The sequence below is a fragment of the Anastrepha obliqua genome, chromosome 2 (assembly GCF_027943255.1).
Source record: "Anastrepha obliqua isolate idAnaObli1 chromosome 2, idAnaObli1_1.0, whole genome shotgun sequence".
Taxonomy (NCBI): Eukaryota; Metazoa; Arthropoda; class Insecta; order Diptera; family Tephritidae; genus Anastrepha; species Anastrepha obliqua.
Window position 1 is genome coordinate 1,433,903 of NC_072893.1, and position 18,179 is coordinate 1,452,081.

Below are 18,179 nucleotides of genomic sequence, written 5' to 3' on the forward strand. Positions count from 1 at the left end.
TACACGGACAGATGCTTCACTGAGAAAGGTACGGCAGCAGGTGTCGACCAGCGTGGAATAGATACTCGGAAGTGCTAGGCAAGAATACAAGAATTTTGCAAGCGGAAGTGTACGCAACAGAAAGGTCGCTCACTTTAACCTTCAACGCAGTTATAACAATAGAAGCAGTTATCGTACTGACAGCCAGACAGCAATCAAGGCCCTCAACTCTCTCCAGGTTACATCAAAAGAGGTGCTGGAAGTCTTGATAAACTGAACATTCAGGTAGGAGTTCATTGAATTGGAGTTACTAGGAACGAAATGGCAGATAAATTAGTCCCGACGGGGGCGGCCTCTCTATTTATAGGACCAGAGCCTCTTTGTGGAAAGGATAAGTTATCTTCTCTTGTTCGGGAAGTAGGGGAAAGACAAAGAAAATTGTACTTGGACAATCTACCGGGCTTACCGCTATCAAACTGAAGCTTTAACCTTCACCAATTTAAAGGTTGGTTGGGCTGTTTAGTGTGGAAAGCTATGGCAAATCTGTGATGAAACTTCGACTGTTGTTGGGCATTGGAGAGCTTAGATCATAAATTAGTTTCTGGAAAGAGAACTAAAGGAATATATTTATGTGAAAAAAGCAAGTGAGCATGTTTGCGTGCATCGAAAAGTAGAAAGCAGAAGTGGTAAATCCCTTAATACAAATTTAAGCAGCCATTGCCCACGTACGCTTCGTGGTCAACGTTTTATGTTGCTGCATGCGTTTATACATGGCTGAAGGATTTCTCACCGCTCCTACCACTTCTACTGCTGTCCGCTAACCCGCCGTTGCACAGTCATGCTGGTGCAAATCATCATTAACTTCATTTTTGTGCAACGCGGATTTTCTCATTTGCGCGCAAAGCCACCAAAGCACCAACAACAAGTAAATGCGACATCAACGCAAACTGAACTCGTTGCAGCCACTATTATTCTCGTTCTTCTTCTTCGCACTGCGTTCACACCTCGTTGCATTTGCATGGAGTTGATAAATGCAGCAAATGTGGCACGAACATACATTAAAGTTGACTCGCAAGGAGTTCAGTGTTACAAGGTGCCAGCGCGTCGTCGAAGGGATAATACAGCACCCTGCAGCGTCTTGCCACATCGCCACATAACGATTTATAACTGTCGCGGTGCTGCTTTAATATTGCCAATGTCTGCGTCTGCGTTTGTGTTTGTATGGCTGGGCTGACTGAGTCCCGGTTCCAGTTGACAGTGGCATTGGCGTTGTTGCAACACGGCATGTGTTGCATTTCACATGTACGTGCCCCACGAGTGCACCGCAGTGCAGTTGGATATGAGCGCGCGGTCGGTGGGTGCGGCACGTGGCACGTATCTCTTTAAGGTATTTTTATGTTGATTATGCTTATTGCCATGTCTTAGCCAAATGGATGGCATTACTAACGATCTCGGCTTAGGGTCTACAATTGACATTTTTCTTCTTCTTTTTCGTTCTTCTTCTTTCTCACATGAGTTGCTGCTTGTTGCCTTGTCTTTTTACCAGCTTCTGAGTTCCTGTGGAATATTCTAAAACAAATCTTGCTATTCCACAGCTCACATCCACCCACACAAACTCAAAAAGGAGCTCTGACGTGCAACGAAATGTGGAAAGTTGGTTTACTTGTGCAACATTGGTTGCAAGTAGTCATCGGCTGCCATGCCTCCACACACTATGTGTGTATCTGAAATCGGTTGAGCATAAAATGTTGTTGTTATTGTTGTTTTACCCAGCTTCTGTTGATATTTTCAGTTGCCACCGACGAGCAGAGCCGCAACACAGCGGCAACTACATCAACGAGAATTGCCAGATTTAAGGTGTAAGCGGGATTAAGTTTCGTTCAGTTGGCACAACTGTTACTGAAAAGATGTACGATGTGTGTGTATGTGTGTATGTATGTGTGCATGTTGGTACGCAGCAGACATCGTTCTGCAGTACAACGCTAGAATCGCCAGCTTAAGTTGGTACTTATGTGGAATTAGAGCTTAAAATGCTGTAAAAATACGTGTACGCCGGGATTAGAAGAACCAATAACAAAAAGCAACAACAAAAACATTTAACATTAACATTAAATAGAATGCATAAAGTGCAATGAATAAGCGAATGAGTGAATGAGTGAATGACTCACTCGATGAGCCCGAGGAGCAATTCGCAAAGGCGATTTTGTTTACGGCAGTGAAAGCTTTAAGAAAGAAAAGAATTTTATTACGCAACTAAGAGGGACTTAAAAAAGCGCAGAGTAAATAACTGAAGGCGCCTATGTAACTTCGCTTAGCCAGGAGCCAGGAGCCAGAAGCCAGGAGTTGGTGATATGCAAATAAAAAGTTGTCATTTCTGTACAGGGGGTGAGGCGGGCATTAGTAATATTGTTAGCCGTCCGAAAGATATTTGATGAGGGCTTAATACGTTTCTGCCATAGATTTTCTGCAATGAAAGAGTGTTTTAAAGGTGAGTTTTGATTTAAATAAGTGTGGAACTTAAGACTTCTTCTTAGCTTCGTAGTGGGTACATCTATCCATCTAAAATTTTTAATTCTCTGTCTGTCAGTTTGAAGTAAAAGGACCTTTTTATGATCGTATTTTTAATTCCATGGGCCCAAGAACTAAACCAACTCATTTCACGGCGAACGTTCATCAATTGGACGCTACGATCATCTGCCTGGCATCACTAGGTGCTAGGTATATATGAAATCCTTAGTCTGCGCTAAAACGCTAGTTACTTTGGACAAGTTTGAGGATCAATCTCGAATTTTTAAAGGATTAAGACTCCAAGGATCCCTGATGAGTATTCCATGAATAATTCTAGCTCAAGTGTTTACAGTGATCTCAGATTGTGGGGTAGGCGGGCAGGCCAAATGGCTGAAGCACCAGTCTGGCACTCTCCAAGTGGCACTATAGCGCCATTTTGATAACATTTTGAGACCTCCAACGGGCAGATGTCTACAGCCACCCAGAGCTGTTGATGAAATGGAGAAGGTTGATGGAAGCTGTCGAAGATAAGAGTACCCAGTGACTTAATCGTCTAGCTGCCAAAAATGTACAGAGAGTGCTCAACAGTCTCCTTCTCCGAAAGGCTCCCACAGCTTCTGCAATGGGGTTAATTTGTAAACCTAGCTTTTCTGCGGGTGCGCTGATCGTAAAGTCGCCTGTAAACACAACTACGAGTTTGGGAATTGAATTACGTGGAGTCAACAGGATTTTAAGAGTTCTGAGGGATATTTTTCAACAAAAATTATTAAAGGGGGAAAAAGGGGCATTTTACTTTTAAAGGCATATCATCGGAAAGGTATAGTCATAGTAAAATTATAAGGGGGCATGGCACCTCCCGTACCAAGAATTTTTTTAATACTACAGATATTCGGAGCCATTCGTGCCTGAACAATGAAATTTTGCACCAAATGGCATAAAATATTAATACTTAACAATTCATTGGTAAAGAAGGAGTGGTGGTTCTCATATAATCCATTTATGGTAGAGCAATGGGATTTGGCACAGATGCATACTAAGAGGAGTGCCTTTTATATTTCGGGGTTTGGCAACCCTGGTGTTGCAATCTGGTAACTGACAGCTGTATCGCAAAGTTTGACATTTTTTGGCTTTTACGTACTCAGAACATTTTTGAAATACCAGCGCTATTTGTGTTGTTTACAGTAACTTAAAGATGCATCTCGGTCCAAAAATGGAATTAAATCGTGAACATTTTCGTGCGATTATTTTTTACAACTTTCGACGTGGATTAACTCAGCAACATTGCATGGATGAACTTAATTCATTTTTTGACCAGTGTTTATCGATGGTATGGTGAATTCAATCGTGGTCGTAGTTCACCCCAAGACGAATTTCGTGAAGGTCGTCCAAAATCAGTTGTTGTTCCGAAAACCATTGATGCTGTGCGCGAACTGGTATTTCAAGATCGTCATGTGACCTATCGTGAGATTGAGACAATCTTAGGCATTAGTGGGACCAGCATACGTTCAATATTACATAAACATTTGACTGTCAAAAAAAGGCTCTGTCGATTAGTCGAAGGAAATGCTCAAAAAATGCCATCGCGGGGCTTCGAAACACGTCTATGACATCGTGACAGGTTATGAATCGTGGATTTACGCGTATGAGCCCGAAAGTAAACAGCAGTCGACTGTATAGGTGTTTCAAGATGAGCCAAATCCAACAAAAGTTGTTCGCGCACGAAGCACTTCCAAGCAAATGGTCGCCTGTTTTTTCGGAAAAACTGGATATGTCGCAACCGTACCACTAGAACAACGCAGAACAGTAAATTGTGAGTGGTACACAACCATTTGTTTGCCAGTTGTCTTCCAAGAAATTAGGAAAACCAATCGCCAAAGACGGATTACTCTTCACCAGGACAATGCGAGCTCTCACACATCAGCTCAAACAACTGCATTTTTGAGCACCCAAAATATCGAATTAATGGGTCACTCGCCGTATAGTCCTGACTTGGCACCGAATGACTTCTTTTTATTCCCGTACGTAAAAAACAAACTGAGAGGTCAACGTTTTTCGACACCTGAAGAAGCGGTTGCGGCATTCGGAATGCATGTTTTGGAGGTACCTCATTCAGAGTGGCAAAAGTGCTTCGCCAATTGGTTCAAACGCATGCAAAAGTGTATAGATGTATAGATCTTCATGGAGAATATTTTGAAAAACAATAAAGTGATTTTCGATGATTAAAATTTGTTTTTGTTCTCTAATCCCGAAATATAAAAGGCACCCCTCGTATATTGCATAATGCCCTAATAATTATCAAAAGTGTGCGGTATTGATAAAGAAGGCGTGGTGCGTCTCATAAAACAATACTTCTAAACATTGTATGATTGCGAAAGCATGCAATATCAAAATCTTGATATTACCGAAAAGTGGTTGGGACTTGGTAAAGGGAGCACAACAAACAAAAAGGGGGTACTGAAAGAATGTATTCCACCAATATTTTGTTTCGAGTTGTACGCTAATATCACAGGTTTTCAAATTTCATGGCATGTAATGTTACGTTGGCGTAAAAGGCTTATTAAGAAAAGTTCTTTTGCACGCAATATTTCAAACAAACGAGGAGTTTGTTCAATGACCATCAACAAGGCAAAAGGGCAACCGCTTCAAGTGTCCGGATTGAATTAAGAAAGTTCATGTTTTTCCCATGACCTGTTGTGTGTAGCATGTTCATGTGTCGGACAGCCTAGTACTTGAATAAAAGCTCATTAATAAATCAATAATTTGCAACAAGTGTAGTCATAGATGTTATAAATAAGCAAAATAGCTCTTTGAATAAAATTAGTTTTTCGCTATGGGTAATAGCTAATGTACAATAATATAATCTATATCTGCATACGCAGTGCCCTGTGGTGTACACATCAAGAAAAAAGCATTCGAGAAATTTCTTGAAGCCCGATTTTATTGCAATTACTGCAAAGTTACCTTTTACGACTGTAAAATGTGTTTTGAACTTTTTGAAAGATTTTTCCCGATTTTTAAGGGAAATTCGACTGAGAATGTTTGGCATTACTTTACATACATTCTTACCCTTTACTGAAAAAAGCCCGAGTTGTGTCGATGAAAGCCTTTGGACTGCATTCGGTTAATCAGCAGTCTGATTATTAATTTTGATTTAATAACTTTAGATGTCAAGTAAGTAATAGCAATTTTGTAAAAGGAAGTTCAATTCTTTAGCAACGTCTTCTCCGTCTTACCCTTCGATCGCCAGTGAATAGTTGCCATAAAGTTGGATTGTCTCATTTTTTTGACATCCTATTAATTTTCGCCAATTCAAAATCACCTTCACCTTAAAATCGAATGCGTCACTTCACTCCAAGTCGCCACTTCAGCCACAGCACAAAATTGCCACATTAATTGCCACCGTTGTCACCACCCACCAGCAATTAACTGCCACTCACAACGCCACGTTGCAGCATCCATATCGCACCAGAGCGACAGACAACGACTTTTCAAACGCCTTCTCTACTTCACTTGCAGCTTGCAACACTGCTATTTGCCACATCGTGTGCACTCACTCATGTTGCGCTTTCACACTTCATCATTTTGCCTATTTGCTTTATCTTACCACGTTAGTTTGTCTCCAAGTAAAGCTGTGTATGCATGTGTGCGAGAGTATTATAAGTGGCATGTATTTCATGTGTATGGGTGGGTGAAAACGCATGCAACCTCTTCGCAGCTTTGAACAATTTGCAAATGTTTCGTGTCATATTTGCAACCTCTTAACGTTAGAATGCGCGAGCAGGCAACTGTTTGCGTAGGCGTCTGAAAGAGGGCGGCGGAGCTCGAAGTGACGGAAGGGAAGAGGCAACATAAAAAAGTGCGCGACACGGAAAACTTTACACTGTCAACACATTAATGCAACGTAATGTTGTCGGGCCGCTGCAAAGGGGCCAGGCGCATCCCTGTCGCACCTCATTTATGTGCGCTTTGCATTTGAATGCCACTCTGCTGCCTACCCCTTCATCATAATGCCGTAATGCGAGCTGTGGCATAAATTTACGCTGCATTGAAATTTCTTCATTATTTGCCACTGAATGCTGCATTGGAATTTGTTGGCGTTGCCTGATGCTGCTGCTGCCGCTACTAGCACCTCGGCTTCAACTGGCGTTGCTATTGACACAACGGAAAATTGGTCATTAGTTGTAAACAGTGTTAAGTGCCCCATCGCAGACTCGCGGCACTCGCACCCTTCCTCTCTTCCCAATTGATGCCACTTTCCGTCACATGTCATGGCATGACTGAAGGAGTGCTGGATTGGGCTCTGTGCTGCAAGCGCAGTTGTTGTTATTTGCGTTTTCAGCGGCAAATTGCCAGTTGCCACAATCTCGGCTCACAGTGCGGCAGCGCAATAGTGCTGCTACTAATGTGGCAATCATTCTGCATATGATGCAGTGCAAATTATTGACAATTTTCTCCAGTTTTTTCTTCTCGTAGTCGTAATTTCAAATGCAAATTAGTATTTGCTTTGACATCGGCTAGTGGCAGCAACAGCGGCTGGCACAAATTGCTGCTGCCGCTTCAGCAAATAGGCAAATTTATCGCCGTTGCATTGGCAGGCGAATAAGTTATTTGGTGGCATGTTTGAGCACCGCAATAAATGGCATAAGCTCAAACGCTACGCCGCATAATTTCTTTGTCGCCGCCGAGAAATGCTTAAGCATTGCTGCCACACGTTCGTTCACACTGTTGCATAAAGTGTTAAGTGCTTGTCTCAAGTAATCTCACTATTCTACAGCTCCTTCAAGCTAACGGGAATACTTAGAATTCCGCGCACTGATCCTCGGAGCATACTTATGCATACATACAAACAAATTTGCTAGTGAAAAATGTACAAAGAAAATTAATGAATATATCGATGGGAAAGCTAAAATGACCCACTTGCCTCTATTGGCCATGCAGCTGGGTTCGAGCGCTAATATATGCAGAGTCACGTGCTGGCTATTGCCTTCGACAATTATTGCTTTTTATGACTGTATTTTGTGGCGCACTGACACTTTTGAAATCTGTTTGCATGAAGGCAAATTCGACATGGACGTAGATGACTTGCTCATGTTCTGGTAGTAAATCTTTAAAGTGTCGACCTAAGTTGAGTTGCTTGAAATTGCTACAAACTGCCAAAGAGAGATTGTGGGAATAAATAAAAAAATATCAGACTTCTTCTTACCGCCACATAAACTGGTAACGTTTTAGGACCTACATAGATTCATAACTGAAGGTTTTATGCGAACTGTAGGAGGCCTTTTTACCCATACATAGAATATTTTTAATTTTTATTTCAAATTTGTCATTTAGACATAGCATAGTTTAAAACTAGCCGAGAAGCTGTACCTGTTGAGTTAGTAAAAGGTCCTTAAATCATGATACATGAACATCTCGACGTAACAGTGTGCTTTAACACCTGAAAAATCAACAACTGATCAGATATTCACACTACGCCCAGACCCTTGAGTGGATATACAAGGTGGTTTCTTTCTTTGATTCTTCTTGTGGATTGTTTTTATTTGGTCTTTTAATTTTTTTTACATCAAGTCGAGAATATGATGTCATGTAAATGGCCGCCGCCACAGTTGATTGCCATTTGAGCCCTTTTTATGGCATATGGCATTGCCTTTAAGAACTGCAAGAGTCTGAGGCTTGTTGACATAAACCCGCGACTTCAAAAAGCCCCACAAAAAGAAGTCTGGAGCGGTCAAATCAGGCGATCTTGCTGGCCAGTGCAAATCGCCAAAACGGGATATTAGGCGCCCGCGAAATGCATCCTTCAGCATATCGGTTGTGGCACGTGCAGTGTGTGCCGTTGCACCGTCCTGCTGGAACCACATGTTTTCCAATCCCAATTCATCAAGTTGCGGCAAAAAGAACTCGTTGATCATTGCTCTGTAGCGCTCACCATTCACAGTAACCGTTTGGCCCGCGACGTCTTCGAAGAAAAAAGGTCCGATGACTCCTCCAGCGAAAACAGCACACCATACAGTGACTTTGAGCGGACGTAATGGCTCTTCGTGGGTTACACGCGGATTTTCAGTGCCCCAGAAGCGTAAATTTTGCTTATTTACGTACCCGCTAAGATTGAAATGGGCCTCATCACTCATGATTAAATCATCTTCCTCTTGGTGGTGATTAAGGATGGCTTGAGCGTATGTTAGACGCGATTGGTGGTCAGCAGCTAACAGCTGATGCACCGTCTGGACTTTGTACGGAAACATCTTCAAATCTTGTACCAAAATTCGCTGTAAAGACCGTCGACTGATACCCATTTGCGTGGCACGTCGTCTGGTCGATGTCAACGGTGCTTCCATGACATCCTCGGCTACAGCAGCAATATTCTCTGCAGAACGGCTACTCCGGGGTCTGCCATGCCTGGCAGCATCTCGTGTTGTGCCAGTCTCTTTGAGGCGAGCGGTTAAACGTCGCAGTGTTTCACCAGTAGGCGTTGGACGGCGAGGAAATCTGCGACGAAATTCACGTTGTGCCAAAGTCATCGACCGATTATTGGTCAAATAAATAGTCAGCAATATTCCGCGTTTTGGAGCAGTGTAGCGCAACATTGTTTATTAACGTGTATTTCGCATGTGTTTACCACACAAATGTCAAAACAGAACTGACATTAGGGTCCAATCGCAAAATTTATAGCATTTTCTGATAGGAGGATTACTTTAGCGCCACCTGTTATAAAGGGTTTTCCAATAAGAGGTGTTACAGGTGAACGAATTGCGCTTCCGGGATATGATTAACGATTTTTATGGCCGAAATTGGATGGTATTGATCTGGACAACGTTTATTTTCCACAAGACGGCGCTACGTGTCACACAAACAACGAAACCATTGATCTTTTACGGGAAACGTTTCTGGACCGTGTTATCTCTCGAAGAGGTGATCACAATTGGCCACAGAGATCTTGTGATTTAAAACCTTGTGACTTTTTCTTTAGATCAATGTGAAAAAGAAGGTCTACACCAACAGCCCAGGGTCAATTCAAGACCTCATGAGCCTATCGAGGACATAGGGCAGCCACTTTGCAATTCAGTTATGGAAAATTTCATGAAAAGGATATTGTCCTGTAAGAGTGGTTGTGGTGGTCATTTGCCTGATGTTATTTTCCACTATTAACGGCATACCTTCCTCTTTATAATGAAATAAACATCCGATAATTAATATTTAAAAATTTTTCTTTGAATATCAAAATAACACCTCTTATTAAAAAACCTTTTATATCGCGAAATCTGAATTGGGTATCCCCGCAAAACTAATACGGCTATGCACGATGGCACCGTTCAATACCAGCGGTGCCATCGAAACTGGGAAAGACTTCTCCGCCCATTTGACACCAAACTAGGTTTCAGATTGAGTGACTGACTCTCTGTATTGCGCATTGGTAAACTCGTTTATCAATAGAGGTAGTTAGCAATCTATCCACCAGTACCAAGGCTGGTCATGGACTGACGAATAGTGAACTACTTGGTATAAACCAGTAGTCCCAGCCCAATCTACGTAATGCCTTCGATATACATACGTTTTATCACTTCCAAGGCGATCGCCACCGCAGTACTGTAATGAGGATAGAAAAAAGGCAATCGCCACCTCCGCATTACACTTCGTCCGTCTTTCGAAAGTCCCTTCGAAGATAGCTAATAGTGCAGATAGATATTAACAATTAAAAATTGAAACGAAGCGGGCTTGATTTGCTTATATAAATTGAAATTTCATGTATTTTTCTTTCTTGCAATTTATTAACCCTAATCCCATGTCGATATGGCGGCCGCCGTAGCCGAATGGGTTGGTGCGTGACTACCATTCGTAATTCACAGAGAGAACGAAGGTATCGAATCTCGGTGAAACACCAAATTAAGAAAAATATTTTTCTAATAGCTGTCGCCCCTCGGCAAGCAATGGCAAACCTCCGAGTGTATTTCTGCCATGAAAAAGCTCCTCATAAAAATATCTGCCATTCCGAGTCGGCTTGAAACTGTAGGTTCCTCCATTTGTGGAACAACATCAAGACGCACACCACAAATAGGAGGAGGAGCTTGGCGAAACACCCAAAAATGGTGGACGCGCCAATTATATGTGCATGTTTCATGCTATTTGTTTATGATCAAATATTACTAAAATAAAAAATTGTGAAAAAACCTCTTCAGATATGTTTTGTTCAAGCTTAGAAGATACCTTATGAATTTTTTCCAATTTTCTGTTGGCGCTATATAGTAGAAATAAGCGCCGACCCATCGTTTTGGGATTAAGGTGCCAAATGGAACGACATGGGATTAGAGGTAATTTCGTATAGAAATAGTTTTCGAAAGCCTTTTCTTTTGGTAGGCTATAATAACAAAAATAATTTTTTTCGACTATGTCGTCTCAAGACTTGGGGCGCCTCATATTATTTTTATTAGAGCTAGAAGTTTTCTATAGTAGTTCTAAGTTCTTCTTGAAAATGCCCTCTGAAAGCATGTATTATCAATGAATAGAAAAATTTTATTTTGAAGATATTTCACACATATTCGAGACCTCATAATTCCTATAGAAAACAAACCAAATCAACGGGTTTCCGTTTAAAGTTGATTTCGTGAATATGTGGTTCACCGCTGAGTCACCAAGTGGGCTTTTTATGGTCGAGTAAATTAAATAACATTTTTAATTTGCTAATGTGAAAATGTTTAAAAAGGATAAAGGATAGAATAAATCTTTTAATGTAATGGCCACCCACAGCTGAAAAGGTTTTCAACACTTGCTCTCCATTAGCACATTATTTTTAATTACCACTACAACCGCAACTAAAACTTAAACTACATATAAACACAATTAAGATAATTACTACGGAATACCGTCAAGTCGAGTTGCTCCTGCCAAGTCCTTTCACTTCCAACTTCGAACACATTGAAAGAACAGCCCACCTAAGTATGTGTGACAACAAGTTTTATTTTGTTTATTTTTAATTTGCCTGTTGCTGCCCTATTCCATCCACAAGTATTTTAAGCGATTTTGCCACATTCATATACATATATATATATAATAATATATACAGCTGTGAACATGAAAATAGCAGTGCCCTTAAAAAAATATTACGAAGTAATTTAGTTCTTCCCCATAAACCATACCAAGAAAATTTCACTGCCAAATATCAACGAAGGGTTATGGAATTTCAGAGTGTAGAGTTAATCTGAACAAATCTGGCAATTACATAAATAACGGGTCTTTATTGGTGTCTCTACATTTTTTTGTGCAACATTGAAATAGCAGTGCCCTCAGCTTTTTAAGGTTATACAAGAATACGTTTAAGAAAATGTTCTATATATATATTTTTTTTTAATTTTGGTGAGTGTCAAGCAAATATTTCTTATGATTTGACTATAGAGGGTCGAGCGAAGCACTGGACCATAAAACAGCGAAAACAGATTCTGAAATTGAGAGCAGTTGAAAGATCTTACACGGAAATACAATAAATTATTTCATGTTTCGCAAGACTGATTTCAAATGTAACCAAATTTATGGAAAGCCCGAAAAAGGGGAGGAAAACGAAAAACTTCCCTGCAAGACTAACGCAGAATTGTAAGTTGCTCCAAAGAGAATCCCATGAAGTCAGCCATACAAATTAAAATAGAGGTGAACTTAAATGTTTCTGACATGGCTCTACGGAGAAGACTACGGGAAGCTGGAGAAGCCGTTCGCAGTCCACTAAAAAAGCCACTCCGGACACCAAAACATAAGACAAAATATGCTAGCTGGGCAGCTGACATGGGACGTAAGATTTTATTGACTGACGAGTCTAAAATAGTTTTGTATGGCGGCACGGGTTCACGACAATATGCTAGACGTCCTGGCAGCTAACAGCACCCCCAATACACTCTTAAAAACCATTAAACATCGGGACTCAAAAATAATGGTATGAGGATGTTTCTCATTTTACGGCGCATGATATGTGAAAATAATGCAGAGAAGAAATGCCAATAAAATGGATAAAGCAGGATAACGATCCTAAATACACGTGTCAGAGGGCCAAGGCTTAAGGTTATGGGAACTATGGGAAATCGTTAAAGGTGCGTGGCTGAAGTTTCCGAAGCACCGATGTGAGCAATTGGAGACGTACCCTTCAGTCCGCGATGCGTGGTTTTTATGTTATTTGTGGTTCTGTTGATTGTCCCGAAGTTCTTGAACAGACTGACTTCAATGTTTCTCATAAAACGTTACGCTTTTACTACCCATTTAATGTCAAATCAGTCAAATCGAACTACCATAACTTTGCTCTGGCTGAGTTAAATAGTATCTACAGACTATTTGACCTAGATTTTGCCATGCTCTCTTTATCATTCGATAATTGTGTACCACTATTCATATTGACTCTCTCTTGTTTACGTGATATATAATTTTAAGCAAATGCTCGTATATGTGTCTATTCTGTAAGGTGATTGTAATCATAGACATAAGTAAAATGAAATGATATATTTCAAAATAATGTTAAACATTTTCTAATCTATTCTAATATTTTGTGGTACTGCTATTTTCGTGCTCGCAACTGTATGTACACGTACTCTAGCCACTTCGCTTTATCAATGTATTTGTTTAATTTGTTTGTCTTTTTGTTCTCATTCTTGCAGGTTTCACATAGATAAGCGCTGCCAGCACCGATGTTCCTGGAAATGTTTGAGTATCGCCTTAATACTAGTAACAGTCGTCCTAAGCGCCATGTTGACCTACTTTGCAGGTGAGTTTCCTGAAAGTTTGTCGCACTAGCATAGAGTGCAACGTAATAAGAACACGTGAGTGTGCAAGTGCACGTGAATGGAAGTAATTAAAAGTCATTCATTCAAATGGAGCTGCTTACTGGTATAAAAAGTCAGGGCATTCGTCTGTGGTGGCGGGTGCATGCGGTAAAGGATAATCCCATTGTTCATAGAAACTCTTCAGCTGAGCTTAAATGTTTCGATCGGCGCATACCCACTCACATGCAAGTGCATACTCGTACTTAGTTTGGAAGCGCAAATTTGTTCATCAATTTACTTTTCTTTTTGGTTTGTGGCATGTGTTGAATGGTCCATCACTCGTGCTTAGCAACGACTATTAAAGCAAATTGAATATTTAAGCCATTTATCAGTATTAAAACGCGTCACCACACACATATGCAAATGCGTGTGCATGTGTACCTGTGTAGGTGTGCATTCACATGTGTATGTAGGTACTTGAGGGTACACAAGTCATTAGCCAAATACAGATTTGCCTTAATATCCTTGGATAATATGCTGCGGCGTTGCTGCATAACGAGGCGAGCGTAATGACAGTCATTGTTGAACCTTTTTCCACAAGCTTTTGTTACATTAATTAAGCGAAAAGGGATTTAATGACATTAGCAAACACGCAGATACCCAGATAAATAGATCCTCAGATACTCAGATACTCAGTTGCACACACACACACGCGCACGAGTGTATATTTATCAAGTGCACACATCTTCCACCTGAGCTAAATAGTGTACATGTGTACATAATCGTCTAACTACACACGTGAAATAAAGAGCTTGTTCTCGGGTGTGCGGGCTTGTTTGTGTGTCTTTGTGTGCGTTTGTGGACTATGCAAACTGGCATCATTTTAGGCTAATGTAATGTAAACACTTCATATAAGGTGCCACTGCTGCTGTTGCTTTTGCTGTTTCACGCTGTTTGTACAAAACAAACTCTTGGCGTCCCGCCTGCGCGTGTGTGCGCGTGTGTGTGAAATTCTAAGTGTGTATTTGGGTACACTATCGTGTTGTGCCTTGCTGTATGAACCAAATTAATAGTTAGTAGTGCATTCACAATGCTTAGACCGTTAGTCCTCGAGGATGGTTTTGGAACGACTTCGCCAGCTCTCTTTGAAAAGCTTCTACTTCTACTTCTGTTTGCTTTTTGCGTGCATTTGCAAAACCATAGAAGAAAACAGTTGATAGCACTTGGATGCTGTCAACTAAAGAGTCCCTTTGTTGCTTTCGCAAGCACGAAACGTAGACAATCTTTGTGCTGGTGACTCTTAAGTTGGCCCGGAATGCTTCGCTTGCACAAAGAACTCATTAACTTAAATATTAGATGAGCAATGAACAGTGTTTGTATATACTTATTATGTATATATGTATATATAAGTATATATATAGGGTGCTTATCTCTTCATGAAGTAAATACCTTGCCTTAGAAAATGTCTAACGACACTATCAGCTTTAAAATATTTATAAAAATCGCACTTGTGATCCGATTTAGTTCATACTCGGCATACGTTAAAAAAAGCTGACACTGTCGTATAGATATTCCAAAGAGAGGTATTAGTGATCCGATTTATAAAAGCATAGAAAGTTAGTTTGTAAATTCTCTACAGATTTCCAGGGAGCTAAATAGCCGTGCCAATTATTTTCTCAATTGGACACTGCGATTGAATAAAACTGCGGGATGTCTCCTTAAAAGTGGCCGTTTGTGCCTTAGAGAAAGTATAATTTATTTACTTTTATAGATGTAATCAGTAAATAATTGTGCTACTGGCTGCTTTTTTTGTGTTTTGTTTTTTGTCCGGACAACTAGCGAATACAGCACTCAGTCACAATTAAGTCCATTGTATTGCACTCGAATCCCCTTTTAATTCCCGAAGAAATCTGAGTAGGAGTGAAGGTGGTCGCTTCTTAACACATCAGTGCCAAAGACCTCAAACTTGATTCAAGCGAAGGCGGGGCAGACGCAAAGAAAGTGGTCCACCGTCTCATCCTCCCCTTCACAAGCTGGACAGCCTCTCTCAGCCTGCCAAGGTCGCAAATGTTGTCATTAATTCTACCCCAGAGTCAGTTGTTTATGGTTATGGCATGACTAATCGGCACATGCTTTAATGTTGCGGCTATGGCGTTCTGGCTACGGCACCAGTCATTGCATGCTTAACGAGGAATTAGGTTTACATATAACAAAGAATACCAACTAAGGATGCAAGGAAAATGTTTGCTGCTCCAAAATTTCGTGGTCCTACGGCAATTAAAGACAACCAAAATAGATAATCCTCAAAGTTTATTGGGTGGTCTATAAAAGATTACCAGCAACATTCACCTCGTTCCAATAAAAATTTAAGCTGTTGAAAATGCTTCGAATTACCGCCGAGCTCAGCAGCTAAACGTCAATACGAAGAGAGTTTTTTAAAGAGTTGGGTTTACGCTAACAATCCGATTATCATAGAAGAACCCAAGCATAACAATCGAGCTAAAACGGCGCTGGCAAATATGAAGGAAAATTAAAAAAAAAAACACCAAAAACTTGTTTTTGTTTTAACAATAATGTTGTCCACCTAATTGAACTTCTTTGTGGAAACTTTAATAAAAACTACATCTTTTCTAAGAATACGTGTTGAGAGTTAAAGTTATATATATTGACCCTAAGATGGCACACACTGCATATCAATATTCTCTGCCCTTTTAATAAAACAACTTAAACCGGCTTAGCACTTTTTTCCATCACGCACTTAATTGCTTGCTTTTCTCGAAGTAGGGAATGATATGATAAATTCCGATTACTGACCTCAAAGTAAAATCTTTTAAAGTCAAATAAATTGCCCGCAGATAAAACTGACTCAAAGAACCGTTTTTAGATCATTTAATAAAAAAAAGCAAACGTGCAATGATTAAATCATAAATAAATATTTTTGCTTTGTTATATCATCTATTTTGGATGCAATTATAATTGCATTCAATACAAAAGAAAGAAAATACACCCCATAAAATCTTTGCTAAGCATAGATACCTTAGTAAAATCCATCAAAGCAACGCTGCCCCGAGTCGATCAGTTAGAAAATCTCCTGGATGCTTAAGTAGCCTGCTCAACTTTTTCTTTGTTGCTTTTGTTTTTGAAAAGCTATGTGGAGCTAAGCCAAGGGGAAATATTTTTCCCTCCATAAATTACGATGCGGCTATGAATTGTGAATCACTGCAATGCAAAAAGCACCAAAAGCTGCACAGATAAATGGCAGTAATGGCGGAGTATTAGTAAATATGGTAGCAGATAATAAATTGAAAGCAAGTCCTGGAACAACCCACAAAGAGCAGAGTATCCATCCGGTGAGGGGTAAGAGCACCCTGAAATGTGGATTCAGAGATGCATGCATTATGTGGCAAGTGTAGCTGGGAGTAGAGGGTTATGTGGCGGTCTGATTGGTAGTGCGTAATGTCAGGGGCACTGCTGTAGTAAGGCACACCAACCGAGTGTGCCCCAGTGTACGACGAGGGAAATACAAAGCATAAATTTTCCTAAAGTGCTTTTGCTGATGAAACTGCTGCTGTTGTTGTTGGTTACGATGCTGTAGCGTGGCACCCACGACGCGCAAAATATGCGTTGCAGAAATTCAGCGAAATATTTTCCCGCCACATGCTCCCCACTCCCTGGTTGCTTACCCTTCACCTTCCATCATTCACCATTCCCCGCCTCAAATTCGCGTGCCCGCATTTCCGCGTTTCCGCGTTCCTACGCTTATTATGCTTTTGTCTTAGAGCAGCTTGGGAAGTATTTTTGCAAATTTTCGGTGAACAATAGGAGTGTATGTGTGTATGTGTGCCATGTGTGTGGAATGTTTTGGCAAGGGTGGATGCGCACCACAACAGAAATGTTCTTAAAACAAAACATGAAAGAAGAAGACCCCCAAAAGTTGCTCACGAGCTGGGGGCTGCGTTTGTGTCTGTTTGGATTTGTGTGAATGTCGAATGGTGGGGTGGTTCTTTTTGTGCGTGGTGCGTCTTCTGGTGCCGAAATGTTTTTGTGTTAACTAGAAGTTTTTTGGCCATTAACACACCGCACAGAAACACTGATTTAAACCACTCTCAGTTGGAGTCAGTTGCACCCATCTTCCCACGAACAAACCTAACAACTCAGCACCGCCCCACCAGTCGTACCAGAATAACTGGAGCAGCTGTTCACGATTCTGGCATCTCTGTTGCGTGGCAGTTTCGTACCCGCATTTGCCGCAATTCTTGCATTTTACGATCACCACGAGGAACGTGCAACATTGCTGCCTGGATGTTGCAGCATTACTGGCGCATACAATGGCCGAGGTTTTGTGCTCATATTCGTACATGAGACGGCACCTCTGCTCATCCTAATCATCAAATGCTCACCCACTTTTTAATTTTAAGAGCTTTTGTGTTGTTATTGTTGCATTCTCTTTTAAAGTTAACTAAATTAAGAGAAAATTTAATACTTGTTGTCCAAGTATGGATTTGTCTATTATAATAGCAAAGAAACTTATATTTTGAGATATAAAAAAAAATTATAAAAATAAATAAAAATTATAAAAAATGTAAAAAAAATATTGTATAGTTTGCCTAAAGCTAGTTTCTTCATAACGAGAAAAACCAATTTTTTATAGATTCCAAAATATTTATGTAGTACGCATTACGGCTGCCGGGACATATTTTTTATGAATGCCTAAAAATTCAAAAAAAATTAAAATCGAATGCTTCGAAAATATCATGGCATATAACCTAAATGATAACGTCCTTATCGTCCTGAGTATTACTTGCAAGTGCCATATCGCTAGGAAACTGACGGAATGCTAGAAAACAAAATGGAAGTCTTTGGAAATGGTTAAATAGACCTGCGTGTATATTCTATGTGCCCAGTAGCTTTCCTGTGGACCAACTCTTCAACTTTTTTGTGAAGTCACCTCAGTTA

The 18,179-nt window shown here is 40.5% G+C and overlaps 1 protein-coding gene across 2 annotated transcripts in view; it reads left to right on the forward strand.

Moving 5' to 3' along the window:
* The window catches only part of LOC129239691 (teneurin-a), a 335,619-nt gene that overhangs the window by 143,025 nt on the left and 174,415 nt on the right, over positions 1–18,179 (forward strand). For both annotated transcript variants that reach the window (XM_054875401.1, XM_054875402.1), the window contains exon 4: positions 13,119–13,225. In XM_054875401.1, coding sequence (XP_054731376.1) covers positions 13,119–13,225 — 107 coding nt within the window. The remainder of the gene's footprint in view (positions 1–13,118; positions 13,226–18,179) is intronic.